The following is a 21,749-nucleotide window of genomic DNA, read 5'->3' as shown; positions in this document are numbered from 1 at the left end:
ATTAAAGGGATAATGACTTGAAAGGTAACGAACTTTCGACTTTTGTCACAAGGGTAAAATGTGAACAGTTTCCCTCTAAGGGTAAAATGTGAACAGTTTCAATAGTTCAATGACAAATAGATAACGAAAAAAAAATTTAGTGACTAAATATGAACAAAATCGAAAGTTCGTTTCCCTCTAAAAAGTTCAATGACTAAATGTGAACAAACCTCCTCTTGTATTATGTTTTAGCAAATTATTTATTTTTGTTAAATTGTAGCAACATTTGTTGATGAAGAAATCTATGAAATAAAAAAAAAAAAAACAAAACCCTAAAAATATATTTAAAAAAAACAAAAAACCAAACCAGAATAAAAAACCAATGGTTTGACATTTTCCAAAATAAAAAATCAAAATTTTCAATCTAATTTTGGTTTTACAAAAAAATGAACCATTCTCACTGATGTGAATTATGACCATTGGTTTGGCATGCGAAATTTGTGATATCCCATGAATATGTAGTTACAACATCGTTTGAACTCGTAATTCATAGTAAGGGGTTAGAGTATCATCGCATGAATACGTAGTTACAACATCGTCTGAACTCGTAATTCATCACCTACAGGTTATGGGCCTGCTGGTGTTTCCACTGGGTTGTCTAGAATAGTCTGGGGTCGCCATCTATACTCTGGTAGATGACTACATCGCCACATTGTTGGTTAAGGTTATGGTATCTCATTTCATCCTACATCACATATTCATCGTCATCTATTTACCTAATTATCACCACCTTTTTATCATCACCTATCTCTCATCATTTTATTTCATCACACACCAACTATTTCATCTATCCATGTTTCATCCGCAATATATTTGTAGATATAAAAACAAATATACCGTTTAAATCTTTTAAACCATGTATAAAATCGTTCATTCAGCATAGACAGCAAGTATTCAAATAATATGCACACATAACATGTAATTTATATAAAATACTTCATATCTATGTGTAAGATGAAAGTAACTATATATACCATAAAAATACCATAAATGCTTTCTAACTTCGAACCCCAAGGTTTACTCTACTAAAGCTTCATATTCTCGGCTCTCTGAACCTAGAAGGGTCCAGATCTATCACACCAAAAAGCTCAAGATAGCTCTTCCTCTCACTCTACACACTCAAGCTCGCTAGGGTTCTCACTTATGGGAATGGTAGTCGCAATTGAAGGCCATAAGTGCCTTTAAATATGGCTCGGGCCCAAATATTTAGGGTTTCTGCCAACAGCGCGGACTCGTCGAGTCGCCTCACCGACTCGTCGAGTCCATTCATTAATCTGAGTCATTTGTCGCGACCTTACTCGACGAGTTGAGGCGTCAACTCGTCGAGTCTCTCTTCTTAACTCAAAAGAAAAATACTTAAATGATGATACCTGGAAATCCGGATGTTATATTTTGTTTTTTTATTTTATAGATTTCTTCATCAACAAATGTTACTACAATTAAACAAAAATAAATAATTTTGCTAAAACATAATATAATAGGAAGTTTGTTCACATTTAGTCATTGAACTTTTTAGAGGGAAACGAACTTTCGATTTTGTTCACATTTAGTCACTAAACTTTTTTTTGTTATCTATTTGCCACTAAACTATTGAAACTGTTCACATTTTACCCTTATGACCGGTAACAGCCGGTCATAAGGGTAAAATGTGAACAGTTTCAATAGTTTAGTGGCAAATAGATAACGAAAAATAGTTTAGTGACTAAATGTGACAAAAGTCGAAAGTTCGTTACCCTTTCAAGTCATTATCCCAAGATTAAATGACCAAGTCAAAAACCTTAGAGATAAGAAAAGGGACCTGGTCAAAGCCGATTTAAGTTTTAAAGCCTATGTTGACCAAGTAAGATATTTATTTCTGCAATGCATAAACTTGTTGTACATGATGCACTAATGGGTTATACCTCTTAATTTTCAGCCTTTTACCAAAGATGCATTTTAAGGTATAATAGATATAGTAATAATCACATGTGTGTGTTAAATAATATATCATTAAGTATATTATACACATTAATCACTGAGTTGGCCGAGTGTTACAATATTGCTCGCTTCAATAAAGGGCAGATAAAGGAGTACTTGGATTTTGTAAGTCGGCTTGGTAAGGGACCAAGCAGTGAGTACTCGGACGATTAATCGGTCAACTCGGTGAGTTTTACAACACTGGTTGTAACGATCCAAATTTCTATCCATCATCGATGTTAGTGTTCCATTAAGTTTTATTCTTAAACTAACATTTTCACTTTTTAAAAGTTATACCCCCTCCGTCCCAAATTTATTGTCCACTTTTGACTTTTAAAGTCTTTATTCTTCAACTTTAACCTTAAATATTTTTGTACTTGATATATAATACTTGATGCAAATTATATGTATAAACTATATTTTAAATGTATTTTGATTATCATAAGTTTCATTAAGTAATTTATAACACAAATAAAAATATTTAAGATCAAAGTTGAAGAATAAATACTTCAAAAGTCAAAAGTGGACAATAAATTTAGGTTGGAGCTAGTATTTGGAGGGCCAAAGTGTAATAAAAGAAAAGTTGATCATGCATATGGGTCTAAGAGTCATTTTCTGATACTTTGAGGGCTAATTATGGAAGTGATGGGGTATTTAAGTGAGCATAACCTTAATAGTCGGGTTTGTAACCCTAATGGCAGCCAAAAATTCAACTTAAGAGAGTTCTAGTGGGAGAGTTTCCATAATGGCAGCCAGAAATTCAACTTAAGAGAGTTCTAGTGGGAAAGTTTCCATCTTTGAGCATCCATGGATTATGTTTTATGCTCAAAACAATGAACATGGGTCAGACTGGGAAATAATATGAGATTACCAATTATGTCCCTATTTTGTAAAAAATCTAGAAAAATCATAAAAGGTTGAATTTAGGATCCGTCAATATCTAGAGTGCAGGGTTTTGGTCTAGTATGTTCATGAGGTTTAACTAACTAAGGGTAAAATCGTTATTTTCACAGACTGGTTCGGAAATAACTACATTGATATGTCGTTTTGTAAAATCCATAGAAAATTGTAGAAAAATCGTATGGACCTGTACAAGTTGTCCATGGAAAGCTAAAAGTCTAAATTAGTGGTATATGGAAAATACTGTATCTTTTGCAGGATTTTGTGGTGTTAAAATGTCCTTGAACAGGTTGTTGTTTCGGGTCAAAATATGGAACTTTAGTCTAGTAATTCTTATATATATTTAGGATATAGAATAACCATTTTTAACCATGGAAGCATCTAGTAATATACTTGTTTTCATTTTATTAGGTGAGATCATGATACCTCAAGTACTTAAAAGATTTGAAGTGTGGAAGGGGCGCTTTTTGACAAAGGTGAGTTAATCTTTGTGCAATTTAAGTACTTTGTTGGGGAATTCAATTAGATGGATTGTAATGAAATGGTAAGTTTTATTTGATAAATAGCAATAAATGACTTGTTAATATATAATGAGAATAATATACTAATTAGAAATGGTATCTTTTATTTAAGAATTAATTACAATTATTTTTTGGATTAACTATATTAATTAAAAGTGCAAGGACCTAAGCAATAATTATTCGATAATGGAACAAAAGGCATTCCTAAACCTTCCACAATAGGTGGACGGATTAGAGGGAGTTTTAGGGTTCTAGAATATCACTTGAAGATAATTAGGAAACCAGATAATTACATGATTTAAGATATTATTATTTTAATCAAGTAAGGATTATCTAGAGTTTTCCTAACAACTATAAATAAGGTCTTGTAGCTCCAAATTTCAGCCACTCTTCTTCTTTTGAGTATAGCCGGAATTTTACCCTCAACTCCTCTCTCTCTTTAAGTTTCCTTGGTTACTAGGGTTTAGGTGTGAACCATCAGAGGTATGGGATTTCTGGTGCTTACTTCCAAGAGTATTTCAAGAGGATGGGTTTGATTATTTACTACAACAATAAAAAAAAAAAGGTATGTAACTCCTAACCTATTTATAAATTTCGAAAATAGCTAGGGGTTATAGGATTATTGTTGTTCAATAGAATGTTACTTCAATAGTGTTTATGACTAGATCTAATAGGTTGCATGTACCCTTAGGTGTATAAGGAATTATCCGCGTTATTGCATGAAAAACCCATCACCTAGGTTATATAGGTTGCATGTACCTCTATTGTGAATAATATGATATTGATAATGATGATTTCTTTTTGTGTATGAGAACTTAGGATGCGTTACATGCTAGATTCCTATTTTCGATGTGAGGGGTGGGTTAGGTCCATGATAGAAAGAGGGTTTTGTGTTGATTATGCATGATGTACAGATGTTATGATTGTTGGATAAGGTGTCTAAGTCCATAACTATATTTGGTATGTACTTGACCTGATTTAGCATGGTCCATTTGGGTTGCATGGCATCGGAACAATTTAGATAGACTTTTGTGAGAAGAGGATATTTATGATTTATTAATATATTATAAGTTCTAATATATTAATATGAAATCATATTATTTAATTAGTATTGATCAAGAATTGGTTTGGAATTAATTTTGTGATCAAAAAGAGACTAATTAAATAAATGGGGATTGATTTGGTAAATCATTCATTCTTATAAAGTGGGCTTATGATCCATAGTTCTTCATGTTGGGCTAAACCCATGTGGTGACCCATGTATACTCCATGGAGGTAAAACCCCATGGATCATGAGGAATGTGGAAAGTCATGAGTTACATGGTGTAACCCTAATGTGCACACTATATAAAGAATCCTCATGCTAGTAAAATCAGCACTTAAGATACACAAGTGAGGGCTAGCCGATTTTGGTGCAATATAATCTTCTCTCAAGTTATTCCAATTGTTGGTGGTGTTGTGTGAAACATTTGAGACATCACATTTGGGGTGCTAGGCTCACAATGTCTTAAGGAATCAAAGCTACAACAAAGGTATGCCATTGACTAGAATTTTGTATTACATATACCCCATGATATGCTAGTTAGGATGAAACCTTGGAGAAATGAAAGTTTGCATGTATAATAGAGAAAATATAGATCCAAGGTTTCTAGGGTTGATTGCACACCATAAAAGTGTTAGAATGCTCATAACCCAACAGTGGTATCAAATCCTAGGCTTGTTTTCAATTATACTTGATGCTAATTGCTGAAAAAATCGATTTTCTGCTCACTGTTCAGTGAACTCGCCGAGTCTACTGGGGGGACCCGACGATTCCATGTTGAAATTCATCCAACTCGTCGAGTTGGCTCTTGCACTCGACGAGTTAGAGGCCCTGAGTGCAGAATTTCGAGTTTCAATGCTGGAATTAGACTAGGATCATTACCCTAAACTGTTTTTAGACTGTTAAACCTATTTTTTATGTGGTAATGATTGTGCTTATCCAATTTCAAAGATAAATGTCAAAGTTTCAAGTTTTATATTAAGTTCATATGATTCTTGAAAATTGTTGATATGAATTATGCATGCTTATGAGTTTTGTTAGATCATAGAAATTATTTGACATTCTTGTTAGTTTAATTGTTGATCTAAATGTTTTTTAATGGACACCATAACTTGTCCTTAAGTTATGGAATTCCAAAGGTCTTTTCCATTAAAATCATTCAAACTCATAAGTTATGGAAATGAAAGGTTTTGAATAGTTTCAAAACTTGCCCTCAAGTTTTGGAATTTATAAAGTCACTTTAGAATACTTTAATTCCAAACCCTAGAATTTTAAAAGTTTAAAATTTAACCCTTATACTATTATATTATTAAAATTCTAATAATTAAATATATGTATAAGAATAAGTCAGTCATACCGTTAGTAGGCCTCATTCACGAAGCAGATCTATAAGGGGGGGGGGGGGTGTATAAGGTTGCTGCCTATAAAATGGCAGCTTAATGGGTGTCCACTCTCACCCACCGCTTCCTTGACTTGTGGAGGGTCGTTAGCCGAACGGGTAGGATATGACATTAATTCTCATTAAGTATAATGATAATTATAAAGTAACTAAACCTTTTATAAATTCTCAATCTTAGTTACTTTATGAAAATGTGAAATTGATGCTAACCCATGAAATTACACTTTGCACCTTGCCAAGTTGTTAGTGGAGCGTGTGTGGTTAACCAGCACACTAACTTGGACTAACAAGGGTGGAAAATGATGGTTTAAGGTTTATCATAGATCGGTGGAGCGTGTGTGGTTAACGGGCACATCGATTAGGTGATAAAACTAAGAGTACCAAGTAAATTTGCATGGTTATTCACACCTTCATTGTGATCCTCGGTATCTGTTGGTGATTTGTTATCATCAATGTTATTTAAGTGTAATAGGATTACTTTGTTGACTAAAAATGATCTTGATAAATATTAAACAAGTAAGGAAGGTGTGGAGTACACACTTGTTTAAGTTTGATCAAGTATCAAAGTATATTGTCATTTAGGGGCGAAGCCCGTGAACGAACAGGTTTTTAAAATAGCAGTAATAAGACTCTAATACTTGTTAGGTGAAAGAAATCAATCATGGCAATTGTGGACATTCTACGCAATGAACAAGGACAGTCAACACAACAAATGTGTACCATCACTACCATGCGTAGGACAATCAACACAATGTGCCAAATTTTATTTATGAGTTTTTCCTTGCATAAATTTCTAGTTAATATAACATATTCTAGTGAGTCGTTATAACCATACTAATCATGATGGAAGCCTGTTTTGGCGTTTCTCAGGTGCCCTCGGTTTGATAAAGACATTTGTCACCCTAGACTGTGTGACAACCCGAAACTTTTTTGCTTTGTAAGTCCAACAGTCAACTCAACTGAGTGTCAGACTCGTTTCTGCTATCATTTAGCCTTGTTTAAAGTCCGTTTAAAGGTTCAAAGCTCAGTACATTTAAGGAATGAGTGATAAGAAGTACCTGCTAAACTTCTAAACCAACAATCAAGCCATACACTCCAATTGAAAGAGTGTATGGCCGTACACATGAGTGTACGGTCGTACACCCATGTTTGGGTCGTACACCCCCTTCCTAAGTATGTTATCCCTTCATTTCTAAGCCATTCTTCAGTTTCCAAGTCAAGAACATCAAATTGTCTCTCAACTATCATCCTGTTTTTCATCTTGATCTTCAAAAGTGGTAAGTGATTCTTCCATCTTTCTTGTTATCCTTCCTATTCTTGTAATCACCTCTTGATTCATCTATAAAAACATCTCTTTTGACTAGATCTTCAAATCTCACCAAGAACACACACTTGTTCTTGGTGATTGTGAACCCTTTTGAGCCTCCAAATCGTAAGTACTCTTTCCCAATGCTTGAATCTTGTTTAGAAAACTAGATCAACACCTTAAAAATGCTCAGAATTCATGAACATGAGGTGTGTACGGCTATACACACAGGTGTGACCGTACACTCCTCAAAACACCCTTAAATTGCCTTCTAAGTGCATTCCTAGCTTCACTACTTGAAGAGCAATTGTCCCACAAGCATTCATACCCTTGGAAAATGTTTTTTTGCACTTAGTACCATGAGTGTATGGCCGTACACCCATGGTCGTCACTCCTCATATTGGTTGTACACTCCCTTTAGTTCAATCACATGTGATTCTAACACTTGGTCCAAGTGTTTCCTAGTCCCGTGAGGTGTTTCCTTGCATTTGGTTGCTTCTAAACACTATATTTGTATCAATATATACCATTATATGTCATTTAGGACTCGTTAAGTCTCAGAGCTTCATTTGTGGAACTTGTCATCCTTACGCACACATTCGTTTGAATCACCCACATCAGGTGAGTCCATACCTCGTAATGAATCTTTTAACTGTTTTAAATGCTTTTAAGGGGGGGGGGGGTAATACAAGTTGAACACAATGATAATTGTGTAAAGTTTTATTATAAACATCTTTCAAAAGATTACTTATGTCTTTTATAAGTGATCAAAACATTTCAAAAACTCTTTTAAAGTTATGTTACTTTATAGTTTAACAAAACTCCGTTTTTAAAGTGCCAGCATAACTTAGTAGATAAATGAGTCTCTTCAATAATAGTTCAAGTAAAATACTAGTAAACTATAAGGGGTATAGTTTAGGGGTTCAGTTCATACAAAGATACTATAACAGAAAGAACATACTAAGATACTATAATAGAACGGACATACTAAGATGCTATAGCATGGAACAACTACAGGGTCTAATTATACCAATGAATATCTAAGTCATTGTTCTAAGAAAAATGTGATAGCTAAATTGGGTATAAAAGATCACATATCTTTAATGTGGATTACACGGCCTAGCAACTAGTTTGCTGAAGTCGCTTTTGGTTCCCTGAATCTCTTGATAGGGAGAGCGTATAGTATGGGTACTAGCCTTCACATTATGACCTTAATAAAACAAACATGTTTTAAGAAAATCAGTATGCCAGGATGTCAATTCAAAAGAAAACCGAGTACTTATATTTTTCCCATTACTTTCATAAAGTGACAGTTCCACTTGAAAGTTAATGCAAACTATTTTCGAGTCAAGATAGTTATAAACTAGGGAAAACTTACATATTTTCAATGACAAACAGAACAGTCGGGTCTAGTACATTCAGTAGAAAAGGACTATAATGCCAACCTTATGATTCCATAATGTATACATCAAGGGATATATATTAATAGGATCTGACAGGTAATATGATGTGTGCTTTCCGCTTCATTTCTTGTTCCTTGTTGGCTGTGGGCTTAGAGTGGATTCACCCAGCCTATTATCCATTCGATCTTAGTTATATATATGTTCCGTATACATTAAGTCATCATAAGGGGTACCAGGTATGGGTCAGGTCATAGGACACTAATTCAATGCACAGTTTTCTAGTATAAAACATACTTTTCAAATCAGAGCTTGTGGTATACAAAACTAGAAACTTACCAGTAAAGGGTTTAATCCATTTTATTAAACCAGTATAACTTAAAGGACTTTAGGTGATCAATTCTATAATACCTTAGTTTATAGATCAGGGTTATATATAATTAATACCCGATAGATAGTTATATGTGCGTCTTCCGCCTCATTTCATGTTCCTTGTTTGGTTGTGGGCTTAGGGCAGATTCACACAATTAACTATCTATTTGATATTAGATTATATATAGCTAGTATAACCTAAGAGATTATAGAAGGAACCACTGTGATTACTATTTTTATTATAAGAAATAAGGGTTTTCTTAAAGAATCTTTTCGCCAAATATAAAAGAACTATTACAATTAACTCCGTGAGTACCAATTGAATACACCAGGGTTATATACAACAATGACCTAACAACCAATTGGATGTGTGTCTTCCGCCTCATTTCCTGTTCCTTGTTTAGTTGTGGGCTTAGGGCAGATACCCACAATTGACTGTTTGTTTACTCTGAGTTTGATATAACTTGTATCCATTTAGTACTCATAGAAAGGATTGTAGAGTCTTTTTTACTTATCTTTCATCAAAACAGGAAATATAGGATTTTTTTAGAGGAACAGGCGAACTTTTCTAAACAAAACTTACAACTTACTATCACTTACTATGTGCCATCCCCATTTTCACGGCTAGAAAAGATCGATTTTTTATGCTTTATAAAAATCAGAGTATCTCTTTCAATAAAAACGTTGCGGAATTTGTTCCCAGAAAAACATGCTAATTTCATTATCAGAGCATTTCCGAAGAAATGTATTTTTATTCATTTTAAAACATTTGGGATGTCATCGTCAATAAAGAAACATAAGCATAAACAGAACTTACATTTGTTTACACTAGTGATCTATATCTCCTTGATCTCTTACTGTAATGTAACCTCACATCGTCACCTGTGATACAAGTAAACTGAGTGGGTCAGGTTGGGAAACCTGGTGAGTAGATAGGGTTTTCAACCCACAATAATATAATTATTATGTTTAGTCATCAAACAGTTAACCCAATTACCCATCCCCATTATCTTTTTTTATTCCTAAGTACCTTCCCTAAGGATTTATCCTAAGGGTCGTCTCCTACATCATATTTACCTCTCATCTCCTTACATCGCATTTCCTTATATGTTTGTTCCTACGGAATCTCCCTAAGGATCATCGCCTACATCACATAGACAATATTGATTCAGGGATTACTCCCTCAATACGTGCCCAACAAGGGTTAGGGTATCATCACATGAATACGTAGTTACAACATCGCCTGAACTCGTAATTCATAGTAAGGAGTCAGAGTATCATCGCATGAATACGTAGTTACAACATCGCCTGAACTCGTAATTCATCACCTACAGGTTATGAGCCTGCTGGTGTTTCCATCGGGTTGTCTATAATAGTCCGTAGTCGCCATCTATACTCTGGTAGATGACTACATCTCCAAATTACTGGACAAGGTTATAATATCTTTCATCCTACATCACCGATTCATCATCACCTATCTATCCTCACCTAATTATCATCACCTATCTCTCATCATTTTATTTCATCACACATCAACTATTTCATCTACCCATGTTTTATCCCAACATATTTGTAGATATAAAATAAATATATAGTTTAAATCATTTAAAACATGTATAAAATCATTCATCCAGCATAGACAACAAGTATTCAGATAATATGCACACATGACACGTAATTTATATAAAATACTTCATATACGTAATTTATATAAAATACTTCATATCTATGTGTAAGATGAAAGTAACTATGCACTCAAAACACGTAATTTATATTAAATACTTCATATCTATGTGTAAGATGAAAGGGACTATGCACTCACTTGTTAAAGTGATGATTCCAAACTCGGACAGCGCTTCGCTTCTTAACAATATAATTTCCTTCGACGAAACCTAGTATTATTACCACTAGATTTTAGTCTAATATTTACCGTGACTAATTATTAGTCTTAGCATTATTATTATTATTATTATAAGGTCCTAATAAAATTACTATATTTAAATAAAAGCTATATTAGAAATAGTGTAGGCGTAGCTCACTTACAACGAGTTTTTATTAAAAAAAACCGGGTTTCGCTGGAGCAGCGTTTCCGAGTCGAAAGCTTTTCTTCTCGGAGCCGTCGGGAGCTCTGGGGCTTCCTTCTCGTGCTAGGGAGGTTCCCTAGACTTGGGAGGGGTTTAAGGAGGCTAGAGAGAAGTTAGGGAGAGAAAGAGAGGTTATGGTGTGAAGAAAATATGAAGAATTCATCCTTTATTTATAGGGATTTTATCGTAGAGTAGTCTCTAAGATTTGTCCGTATCTTCCATGTACGAGATCCGTTTTCTATGTTATTTATATCCACGCGTTTTTATTTACGAGTACTACAACTTTCATTTAGACCCCGTCGGCTAATTCTCATTGTATCTCAGATTTACAAAAGTGTATTCGAATTCGTTGCGCTCGAAAAGTAGAGACTAAGCTTTGTCCATATCTTTCGCATATGAGCTTCATTTTCGATGTTATTTATATCCACATGTTGGTATTTATGAGTACTAAAACTTTAATTTAGACACGGTTGGCTAATTCTCATTCTATCTCGGAATTGCAAAACTGTATCGAATTCGCTGCGCTCGAAGAGTAGAGACTAAGCTTCGTCCATATCTTTCGCCTACGAGCTCCGTTTTCATCTGTCTTTTTATCGTTTAACTCCTATTAACGATATCTTCATTTCTCGTTTAGACTATTTTGACTGAAAATTGACCGATCTAAAATTCGAATTTCAGGTTGTGCACTGATATGCTAAATCTTAGAAAAATCATAACTTCCTCATACGAAGTCAGATTTGGACATTCTTTTTATGCACGCTCTCAGTTTAACATATACTACAACTTTCGTCTAGATTCTAAGGCTAGAAAGTATTTTGTCGTAAATTCACTTTTTTACGATTCCCGATGTCATGCCGGTTTTGCCGTAAAACTTCGACGGGTCATAACTTCTTCGTTATAACTCAGATTTTGGCGTTCTTTATATGTACAAAACCTTTGTGACATATACTAACTTGGTTAAGATTATTTATTCTAAATAATGTTCTATCAAAAAGTCATTTTTGACGCTCATTGTCTCTAAAGTGACTAGCCCCGATCTACGGGCGTTACATACTAAGCTTTCTACAACTTATTTACATTACTAAAATTTTATGAATTCACCAGCTTAATTGTTGATCAAATCTTTCAAAATAACTTGTATTCTCAGGAAACTAGTAGACGGGTACTCGTGCTGGGAATTTAGAAGATGGAGCATAATTGCTCCAAGTCTTGTTTTGTTATTTACATATGTATTCTATGTTTTGTGAACACACACATTGTAAACACTTTCTGTCTAATAAAATGGTTGTTTATTACTTTGATTACTATGATTCATGTTTTGTGATACTAAACATGACGTCCTCCACCCCCCGAACGTTTCCGCCGTTCCGATTTTGGGGTGTGAGAGATTGGCCGGTCTAGCTGTAGCGAACAACGAAGGTGCGGGGTGTCAACCCAGTATAGATCTATACACAAATTCCCGCTCTCCCTCCAGGAGACTCTGGCTATAACTCCTTACAGGACTTTAGACGTACACTAATATTTTTATATTTAGGTACTTTTGAGATTTGTCTGACTATAATATTGACAACCTTTCGAGCAATCGTTCGGGATTCATTATTTGTTAGATAAATAATGATATTAGTGCTCATTTGAATAGAAATATCGTTCTCATTCCATACCGTTATTTGTACTTGTTAATTGGGTACTTCATATTCGTTCCATTTCGTTTATTTAAAAATAAGCCATTTTGAACTCTTGTCAAAATGACCCTTCAGAATTGGCAAATATGGTCTTTCCTTTTATGAATTGTCGACTCAGGCCCATATTAGTCAAAAGAAAAGTGTCAAGTTATAATTTTTGTAAATTTATGACCGCATGTTATGACACGCATTTTCTGTTTTATGGCATATAGAACATTACTTATGTTCCTAAAGGTTTTACGACAGTAGTTTATGACATTCAAATATTTTTGTCATGAAAACTCTATTTTCGTATATTGTTCTTGATAAAATTATTTATATTAAAATATTTATAAATAATCACAAAATAGTTTGTTAATCTGATAAAAAGTCATAAGTATGACATAGTATTCCAAGATAAACTTTATATTTATGTTTGACCAACAGTGATTCCAAAATATTACTATTTCCATAGTTTAATCAATTTCCAAAATATTCTATCTAACAACTTGTTTAAGTAAAGCTTGAAGCAATTCCTTGTAGTTTGTTGGGTGATTTGAAAAGAGGTGAGGAAGTTTCCAAGCTCCAAAACTTGGAAGGTTCTTTGAACTTAGAAATATCCTAAGAATAATTCTTGTGTAAATATAATGAAGCCTTAGGAATATTGAGAAGAATCACTAATCAAAGAAGATGAATACTTACAAAAATCTGGGAATTTTTCTTAAAGGGGTGAAACTTGGAGCTTGAAGGAGTTGAGAATATTCTTAGGAGTTTGCTGAAGATGAAAATGAGAAGTAGGGGAAATGGGAGAAGAGGAGTTCACGTATTCTAATGGAAAGATAAGGGAGTGACTTGACACTTGCATGGAGGGATGGTGGGTAAAGCTTAGTTTCTTTGAGTAATACATGTGTACCGAGATTTGCATGGGAAATGAGGAATTTGCATCACATCATAAAGTCAAACCCCTTTATCCTCTAAATATCTTGGGTATTATTTTATATAAATACGTTTAAAATAATTGATTTTGGCATAAAATAGGGGTTTAAGGGGTCTAAGGTATGAAAAATGAGTTTGGTGTGATTTCCAACGTCAAAATGCCTTAAAATGATGAAATGTTGCGAAATGGTCTAAAATCCGAAGTCAAAAAGTGAGTTCCGGAGCCATTTTAGGAGTTCCGAAGGTCATTCTCAACTTTCAGGGTCATCCTCAAAGTTCTGAAGTAAATAATCAAATTCTGAGGCTCTCCCTACAATTCCGGAGTCAGATGCGAAGTCCGGTCCGGCCAGGGGTTTCCGAAGCGAGGCAAATCAAGGAGCATCAGGAGCTGCGAGATTGTCCAGACCAAGGCATTCTGAGGTGCGAAATTGACCGGTACAAGGTCCTTCCGGAGCAAGCCTTAAGTCTTCTGGAGTCACTTCAGAGGTTCCAAAGGGGGGGGGGGGTTCCGAGATTATGAGTCCTCTTGGCTCCTTAGGAAGCATTTCGGACTAAGAGGGTTCCGGACTAGGAGGGTTCCGGACCAAGAGGGTTCCAGACCAAGAGGGTCCTTTTGGGGTTTCCTCTTTCAATTTTGAGCTATTTTCGACTGAGGAAGGTACTTAGAGAGATTTAAGATACGTGGAGAGATTTGGTAGAGATTTCATATACTTAGAGAGATTTGGGAGAGATTTCACACACTTGGAGAGATTTGCATTCCAACACTACATGGCTCACTAGGAACTCATATTGTACACTTAGATGTGTTAACACAAGTCTCACAATAGTCCTTGGTTACTTGAGGACGAAATTTCCTAGTCAAAAAGGCTAGTTGTGACATTAGCTCAACAATAATAAGTTAGAAGTTGTTAGATTGCGGAAATATAAAGGAAATATAAATGACATCAAGATATATCAAGTAGACACTAAGTTGATTCATAAAAAAGATTGCATGCAAACACAAGTTAATAAATGTGATTAACTTAAAGTGAAGAGGAACTCTGATTATCAGTTAAGATAGAATAGAGATGAATGATCTTTGTAATTCAATGATAGATTTGGAAGTGGGTAAAATTACATGAAGATGGAAACTCTATTTATAGAGTCCTGAAAAGTTACATTGCAAATAAACAAATATTATTCTACTGACTGTAGTGACCATGCAAGGTTCACTGGACAAAATAGAGTAAATACGCTATGTCAGTAAAGTAACTTCAAGTCTTCATTCATTCATCTCTATAGTAAAGGTTGCGGTTGCGGTTCACAAAAGGCTTTTTTCAACTTCGATAGGCAACTCCTACTGCGGTATCACCAACACTTTTAGGATACGGTTCATTTAACTAAAGAGGGTCACTTTTTGTATCAACAGGCCATGACGTGAGTTTTGGAGTTGGTTCGTTACTATTTTATTGCCTAGTGATCACGAGGCAACTAGGAGCCAGATCGCAGCACATGGACGTTGATAATTGACTTTTTGACTAGTTTCACTTTTGGTCAAACTTTGTTAAACTGAGATTTTGGTCTTTGTTGGATTTACATGGTTTATGTAACTTATTCTTGAGGATTTGTGTGTGTGTGTGACCTTCATCTCCTCATTCATGTGAGTTTTCTCACTGTATTATGCGTGACAATATATATCCTTTATATGATAGGATGTAGGTGTACTGTTAGTGTATTGTTATTATACAAGTGGACTGGAATAATCTTTTGTATGTTGATTGCTTGATTATATGATGCTTTTACCTATCATGTTTGAGGGATTGATGGTGGAACAATGCTAGGCTATGAGCCTAAACACTCATTGTTAATGATGGAATCGCGCCATGCTGTAAGTCAACTATTGATGATGGCGTGACACTAGGGTGTGAGTTAGACAAAACGACATAAGGTCTCAGGCCATTTTTTGTATACATTATATGTGTATTGGAGGATGTGGTATCTTGGAGAACTCATTAAACTTTATGCTTATAGTTCCCGACTAAATGTTTTCAAGTTGTTTTTCGAAATGGATGGCTCGTATTAATTCTCATGTTCTCAACCTTTTTTTCTCAATCGAACATCCCTCTCTCTCTCACACACACATCCCCTCTCTCTCTCTCTCTCTATATATATATATATATATATATATATATATATATATATATATATATAATTTACTCTTGCATGTTAACATTATCTTCGACAACCCCCTTATCTCTAGCACTAGCACCAAGTAAGTAGTCGACACCTCATCGAATCCACGTAAGTCCTTTGTGGCCTCTCTTCCCTTTAGGTTAAGTATCGCCAACTAATAATTGATTTTGAGACATATGTCATTTTGTGACTCAACTCCTCTAGTTGGATGTTCGACTCTGGACATCATTTTGTGACTCAACTCTTCTAGTTGGATGTTCGACTCTGGACATCTACTCGCCTTTCCTTATTGTTGTTGTTTTTGTATGTTGGTGTCATAATTTGTTTGATTAGGTTTATTATGTTTTTTTATAAATATATTTTTTCTTTTAAATTAAATTTAATATTACTTTGACTTTGCTGTTAATCTTTTTTAAATAACTTCTTTGAAATTCATAATATTTAATAAAATTATTTCGAATTATAAATATAATTTCTTTAAGAAAACGACATTTGGAGCAACCTAGAGTGTTGTTTACTCCCTCTTAAACTAATATCATCAGTTTTAGGAAACTACAATGAATGGGACATATTAGTTATTTCCAAAGGGGAAAATTTAACGCCCTGAAAGTCGACCAGAGTTGAAAGTCGGAGACTTTAACTACGACACGCATACGCAACAATGGTGGCTTCGATCTTTGTTGACCCCATAAACCCAAAAACACTCTCGATACATTTTCCCTCAAAATATCACACAATCTTTTCCTAATTTCTTCCTATCTTTTAAACGCCCCAAAAGCCCTTCTCTTCAAATTCCTCTTCAGTTTTTCATTTGTTACCAGTAACGCTTGAATTTCTGTGCCAAATCGTTCAATTTGTTTGTTCAAGAACGCTCTACGCCATGGTTTTGATCAAAGAATTGTATCCTTCTCCCTAATTCCAATGCAATTTGATATGGGTTTCCTGTTTTTCGTATATGTTTTAGTAACTTAGTAATTAGTATTCAATCACGGGAATAACCCAGATGAATGTCCGACTTTTTGGGGGAATTTCCAAGAAAATTTTTTTGTGAGTATATGCCGTAGAATAAAGTCGATGTTTCCCTCTATGATATTCGTTTTCTTCTTTAACTACTTCAATATTACTATATTATAATCATATTCTTTCATAGTACTTTCGTCGAACAGTTTATATGCATCTTATATGACAACAATCTATTCGGGTGTTTTCTTAACTCAAACTTTCTTGCCTCGATGTTAGTCGGATTGTGATGCCGTTGTCATTAGAGGAGGTATTTATATATCAAAATTGCAGCGTATTCATAAATCAAATGGTTTCTAATTTCGTGTTTCATAGATAAAAAATTGTTTTTTTTTGGAATTTGCAGTATCAGGTAGCGCAGATGTATATGGTAACGAAAATGCAGCAGCAGAACACTAACAACACAGAAGGGGTTGATGTTTTAGAGAGTAGAAACTTTGAAGATGGTTTATTTGGAAAGGGAAGATACACATCAAAAGTTTATCGTCTCCAAAGGTAATGAAAACCACATTAATGTCTGATTTTACTAAAACCACTTATACCTTTCAAAATTGATTATTTTGGTTGATTTCGATCAAAAACCCTGAAGCATGTTCACTGAATCCGGTTTTTGAAAATTGAATGTCTTTTCATGCTTTTATATCAAACGACTTTGAAAAGATAATGCAATTCGTGGGTCTTATTCACTTGATTTTTATTTATATTAAAGATATGATCTTGGGTCCAGTTTCTTGATTCAATGAGACATTTTGATCGTGTCAAATACTTGTATAAACTTTATGTCAAGTCAAACATTGCGACTTTTAGATATTAAAAGTCAATGTTTTCTTCTTATTGTATATTATTCGCTTAATTTTTTTGTTTATATTAATTAAAAAGTAAAATACGATGCTATTTTTTTTCTATATACAGCAAGGCGCCTACGTGGCTTAGTACTTTTGCTCCAACAGATGCTCTGACAATGCAAGAGGAAGCTTGGAACGCTTACCCAAAATGCAAAACAGGTTTGACTTCTTGAGTTGACTTTTTTTTTTTAGTTATAAAATAATTTTTTACTCACATACTTATTTGTTTTATGAAACTACATGGGATGTCGACAGTAATTAAGGTAATTTATAAACTTTTGTCTTTAGTTTTTAATTTACCTTTTATTCGTCTCATATGAATTTTTATTTTTTAACTTTCTCACGCTTTTTCTTTGTAGTGTCCATATTTTTCAAGTTTTACATTAACAGTTGAGACCATTCATAAAGCGGACAATGGACACTCAGAAAATGTAAGTTGCATAATATTAGTATGTCACATATAATTCATTAATAATTTTTCATATTTTTTTGTTTTATGCTTCATCAAATGTACTTCAATTATTTAAAATTTTCATTTAGGAAAAATTGCGAATAATGCAAAATGTACTTTATTTTTTGCTTTCTAACATACATTTTTTTATGTAGGTTCATGGTTTAAATAAACAAAAGTTAGCCAATAGGGAGGTTGAAATCATTGATATTGCTTCAACATCAGATGATTATTGGAGTTATGTAATTGGTAGTAACAATGTTGACTTTTCAAAATTTCAATCTGCAAGAACGGGTCGTGGGCCCCTCTTACAAGGATGGCAGGTTGCTTCTTTATTTAATCTCATATTTTTCTAATAACTTTTTTATTGATTTGTGTATCATAGTATCTTACTTTCATTTTTTCCTATTATAATGTTGTAGTTTAAAAAAATCTACCGATTTACAGCAATGTCATTTAAATTCAAATGAGAAATCTCCGATAAAGTTCCAATATTTTGGGTCAGTTTACGGTTTAGTCCCAACTTTTATTTTTTGAACAGAAAAGTCCTGATTATTTTGTATTTTGCCCAAATTAACGAAATAGTCCTTGTTTTTTCAAAGAAAAACAACAATAACAGATTATCGTATAAAATTAGATAATCGGGACTTTTCTCTTAAAAAAAATAAGAGTTGGGATTAAACCGTAAACTGGCTCAGAATATTAGTACTTTATTGGAGATTTCCCAATTCAAATCAATTTAATTCGATAGTTTTTTGGGTTTTATGCAGAAAAGTCCCATTATTTTGGGAAAATTTTCGATAAAGTCCTAAGTATCTTTTTTTTGAACAGAAAAGTCTCATTATTTTGGGAAAATCACATAATCTGTCATTTCTTGTTAAAATAAAAAAAGGACTTTTTCGTTAATTTGTGAAAAATGTTAAATAATCAGAACTTTTCAGTTAAAGTTTTATAAGATTATCAAAAATTTTCCCAAAATAATGAGACTTTTCTGCATAAAACCCATAGTTTTTTTTAAACATTATGTTGTAATAAGAAAAAAAATGAAAGTAAAAAGCTATAATTTGGCAGATTTTATAAGGTACAATGTAAGGAAATCTCCAATAAAGCCCCAATATTTTGGGTCAGTTTACGGTTTAATCCTAACTTTTAATTTTTTGAATAGAAAAAATTTATATTTTGCCTAAATTAACGAAACAGTCCTTATTTTTTTTTCAACAGAAAATGACAAATTATAGTATAAAATTAGATAATCGGGACTTTTGTATTCAAAAAAATAAAAGTTGGGACTAAACTGTAAATTGACCCAAAATATTAGGACTTTATCGGAGATTTCCCATACAATGTATCATAACAAAAAGATTGAAAGTGCAATATTGTAATACAAAGAAATGGAAATATGATGCGATAATGCATAAATGAATGAATGTACCTTGCTATTTTTTGCACTTAGCCATAAAATAAGAAATTTTCCTCTACTCTTGTATTAGAATAGTGTTAGTTTTAATGTTTAATTGATGTATAAGGGGTGATGATTTATTTTCAGGATGAGTGTAAACCCGTTATGACAGCATACAAGTTGGTGACCGTAGATGCTCCATATTGGGGTTTTGGTAGTCGCCTTGAACAAGCTTTAATTGCGGTATTTTTTTTGTCCTTAATCTTCTACATATAAAATTTTGTATAATATATTTCATCTTTGTTTTAAGAAAATTGCTTAGTTGTCGATTTATATATATATATACACACACACACACACACACACACACACACACACACACACACACTAATGGCTACTTGGAAAGTTGTCTAAAGGGTCTACAATGATTACAATATCCTAAAAAAAGTTGTACTATTACTTTATTAATATAGCTTTTGTAAAAAGGTGAAATGAAAGAAAAGAGTATTACACTTTGGTATATTTGTTTATTGTAGCATCCTACTTCCATATTATCCAATTACAACATGTAGTTTGAAAAAGTTGTATAATTATAGCAATGTATAGAATGCAATTTTTCATTGCTATAATAGATTAGATTTTTTAATTACGACTAATAAGAAAGAAAATCAAAAGTAACAATATGCTATAATTGTGTAGACGTTTCAAAGTACAATGTCTGAATAAAAAAACAATTGAAAATACAATGATGTATATTTTAAAATGAAATTCGAATGCTATATTATTAAATTAATTAAAGTACATTGGTTGCTCTTGCATTTACCCCTTTATAAAAAATTTAAAAAAAGTTGGAGAAAAAAATGTTTCTTGAGTCAACCCAACTTGATTCACTTGTTTTGACCCATTACCACAATAGAACGTGACACCTTTTTGATAAGATAATGGCATATGGCATTGGAAGAATGGAAGGAAAATGTAAATGAGGGCAAATTTGTAAAAAGTTAGAACTTAATGGGGAAAGTCTGAGTTTCATTTTATTATTTTATTATTTTTTAAATTTATGATTTTGTGGACGTGTTTTTTTTGTAGGGTGAAAGGGCATTGTTTCTTGAAAGCCATCGTAATATTTTTGCTTGGATAGATGAATGGTATGGCATGACCATGAAAATGATGCGTGATGTTGAAAAACAAAGTATTCCATTGTATCACGAGGTAAATATTTCAACCCCCCACCCTGAAATGACTATTTTACCCCTTTGAGAACACTTATAGTTGACATAAAATATTTGTTGTTGTAGGAGCCTCTTGAGAGCCCGTTCTAGTTCTTGTTATGATGATGCAGGATAAACAAAGCAAACAGTCCTTTTGTATTTCCTGTCGATAATATATAGATATATATTTTTTAATTTCTTTATAGTTTATAGAAAATGATTTTATTTTGCTGAATGAAAAGGAAGAGTGTTTTATTGCTCTTTCTATAAAGGGTTTCAACAAGGAAAGTTGTCAAAAAAAAAAAATGTTAGAATATTTGTCAAATGAGAAGGAAACCTAGGCGCTCAAAAAATTTAAACATGAACAATGTTTAATTGAACAATATCAATCAAACAAGGATTTGTTCAAGAATTTTGTTAGTTGATTTGATAAGAGAAAACTGCACAATGTTGGTATGCCAACGTGATTACTTTAGCATATGGACAGAAATTAATTTGTACAATAAATTAAAATATGATTGAAAGTAGGCGCTATCTTAATACAATTTGCAACAACTTTGGTATGCCAACCTCAAAATCTCCTAAAATCTGATTCAAATTGAGATAATATTTATAGATGAATGGAAATGTATTAAATTGATTCGTTTAAGGAATAGATTTAATTGCAACTTCAAATATGGAAGAAACAACTAGTGTCTTGGTTACATTTTGGTCTTAAGTTGTCTTTGTTCATTGTTCATAGAGGGTCGTTAAACCTACTTTTTTGGTCTCGTTTTGGTTCTTTTACCGTCTACCATCAATTTTGAATTTCCTCTTAATTTTTTGGCCGAAGGAACTATTTGATAGAATAAGATCCCTAGGCTGGTTGGAGAAAAGATTGAATAACCGAAGTAAACAATAATAATGTAAAGTATGAACACTTAGACCAATCGGTATGGGACGCCTTAACGGCATTTTTGCGTATGTGGATGAGCCACAACGCCGTCCTAACGAGCTAAACACCTCCCGCCCTTCCTCCATCTCATTGTATCTCGC

At 33.3% G+C, this 21,749-nt stretch overlaps 1 protein-coding gene across 1 annotated transcript; it reads left to right on the top strand.

The window, feature by feature from the left end:
• Nucleotides 1-16,350: 16,350 nt before the first annotated feature.
• LOC111897477 (uncharacterized) lies at nt 16,351-21,126 on the top strand. The gene is made up of 10 exons (XM_023893436.3): nt 16,351-16,688; nt 17,028-17,058; nt 17,155-17,303; nt 17,721-17,812; nt 17,909-17,916; nt 18,013-18,084; nt 18,260-18,427; nt 19,651-19,746; nt 20,593-20,715; nt 20,802-21,126. The coding sequence occupies exons 1-10, from the start codon at nt 16,669-16,671 to the stop codon at nt 20,823-20,825; spliced, it is 783 nt and encodes a 260-aa protein (XP_023749204.1). The 5' UTR covers nt 16,351-16,668; the 3' UTR covers nt 20,826-21,126.
• The last annotated feature ends 623 nt before the right edge of the window (nt 21,127-21,749 follow it).

This window comes from Lactuca sativa, chromosome 2 (assembly GCF_002870075.4).
Source record: "Lactuca sativa cultivar Salinas chromosome 2, Lsat_Salinas_v11, whole genome shotgun sequence".
NCBI lineage: Eukaryota > Viridiplantae > Streptophyta > Magnoliopsida > Asterales > Asteraceae > Lactuca > Lactuca sativa.
Note: the sequence above shows the minus strand (reverse complement) of the source record. Positions and strands in the feature narration are given on the sequence as shown.

Excerpts from the sequence above, each read along its gene's own strand:
- LOC111897477 (XM_023893436.3), top strand. The coding sequence starts at position 16,669 with ATGGTTTTGATCAAAGAATT. Across the intron at positions 16,689-17,027 it reads ATGGTTTTGATCAAAGAATT|TCGGATTGTGATGCCGTTGT; the intron begins GTATCCTTCTCC and ends CCTCGATGTTAG. Across the intron at positions 19,747-20,592 it reads TTGAACAAGCTTTAATTGCG|GGTGAAAGGGCATTGTTTCT; the intron begins GTATTTTTTTTG and ends TTTTTTTTGTAG.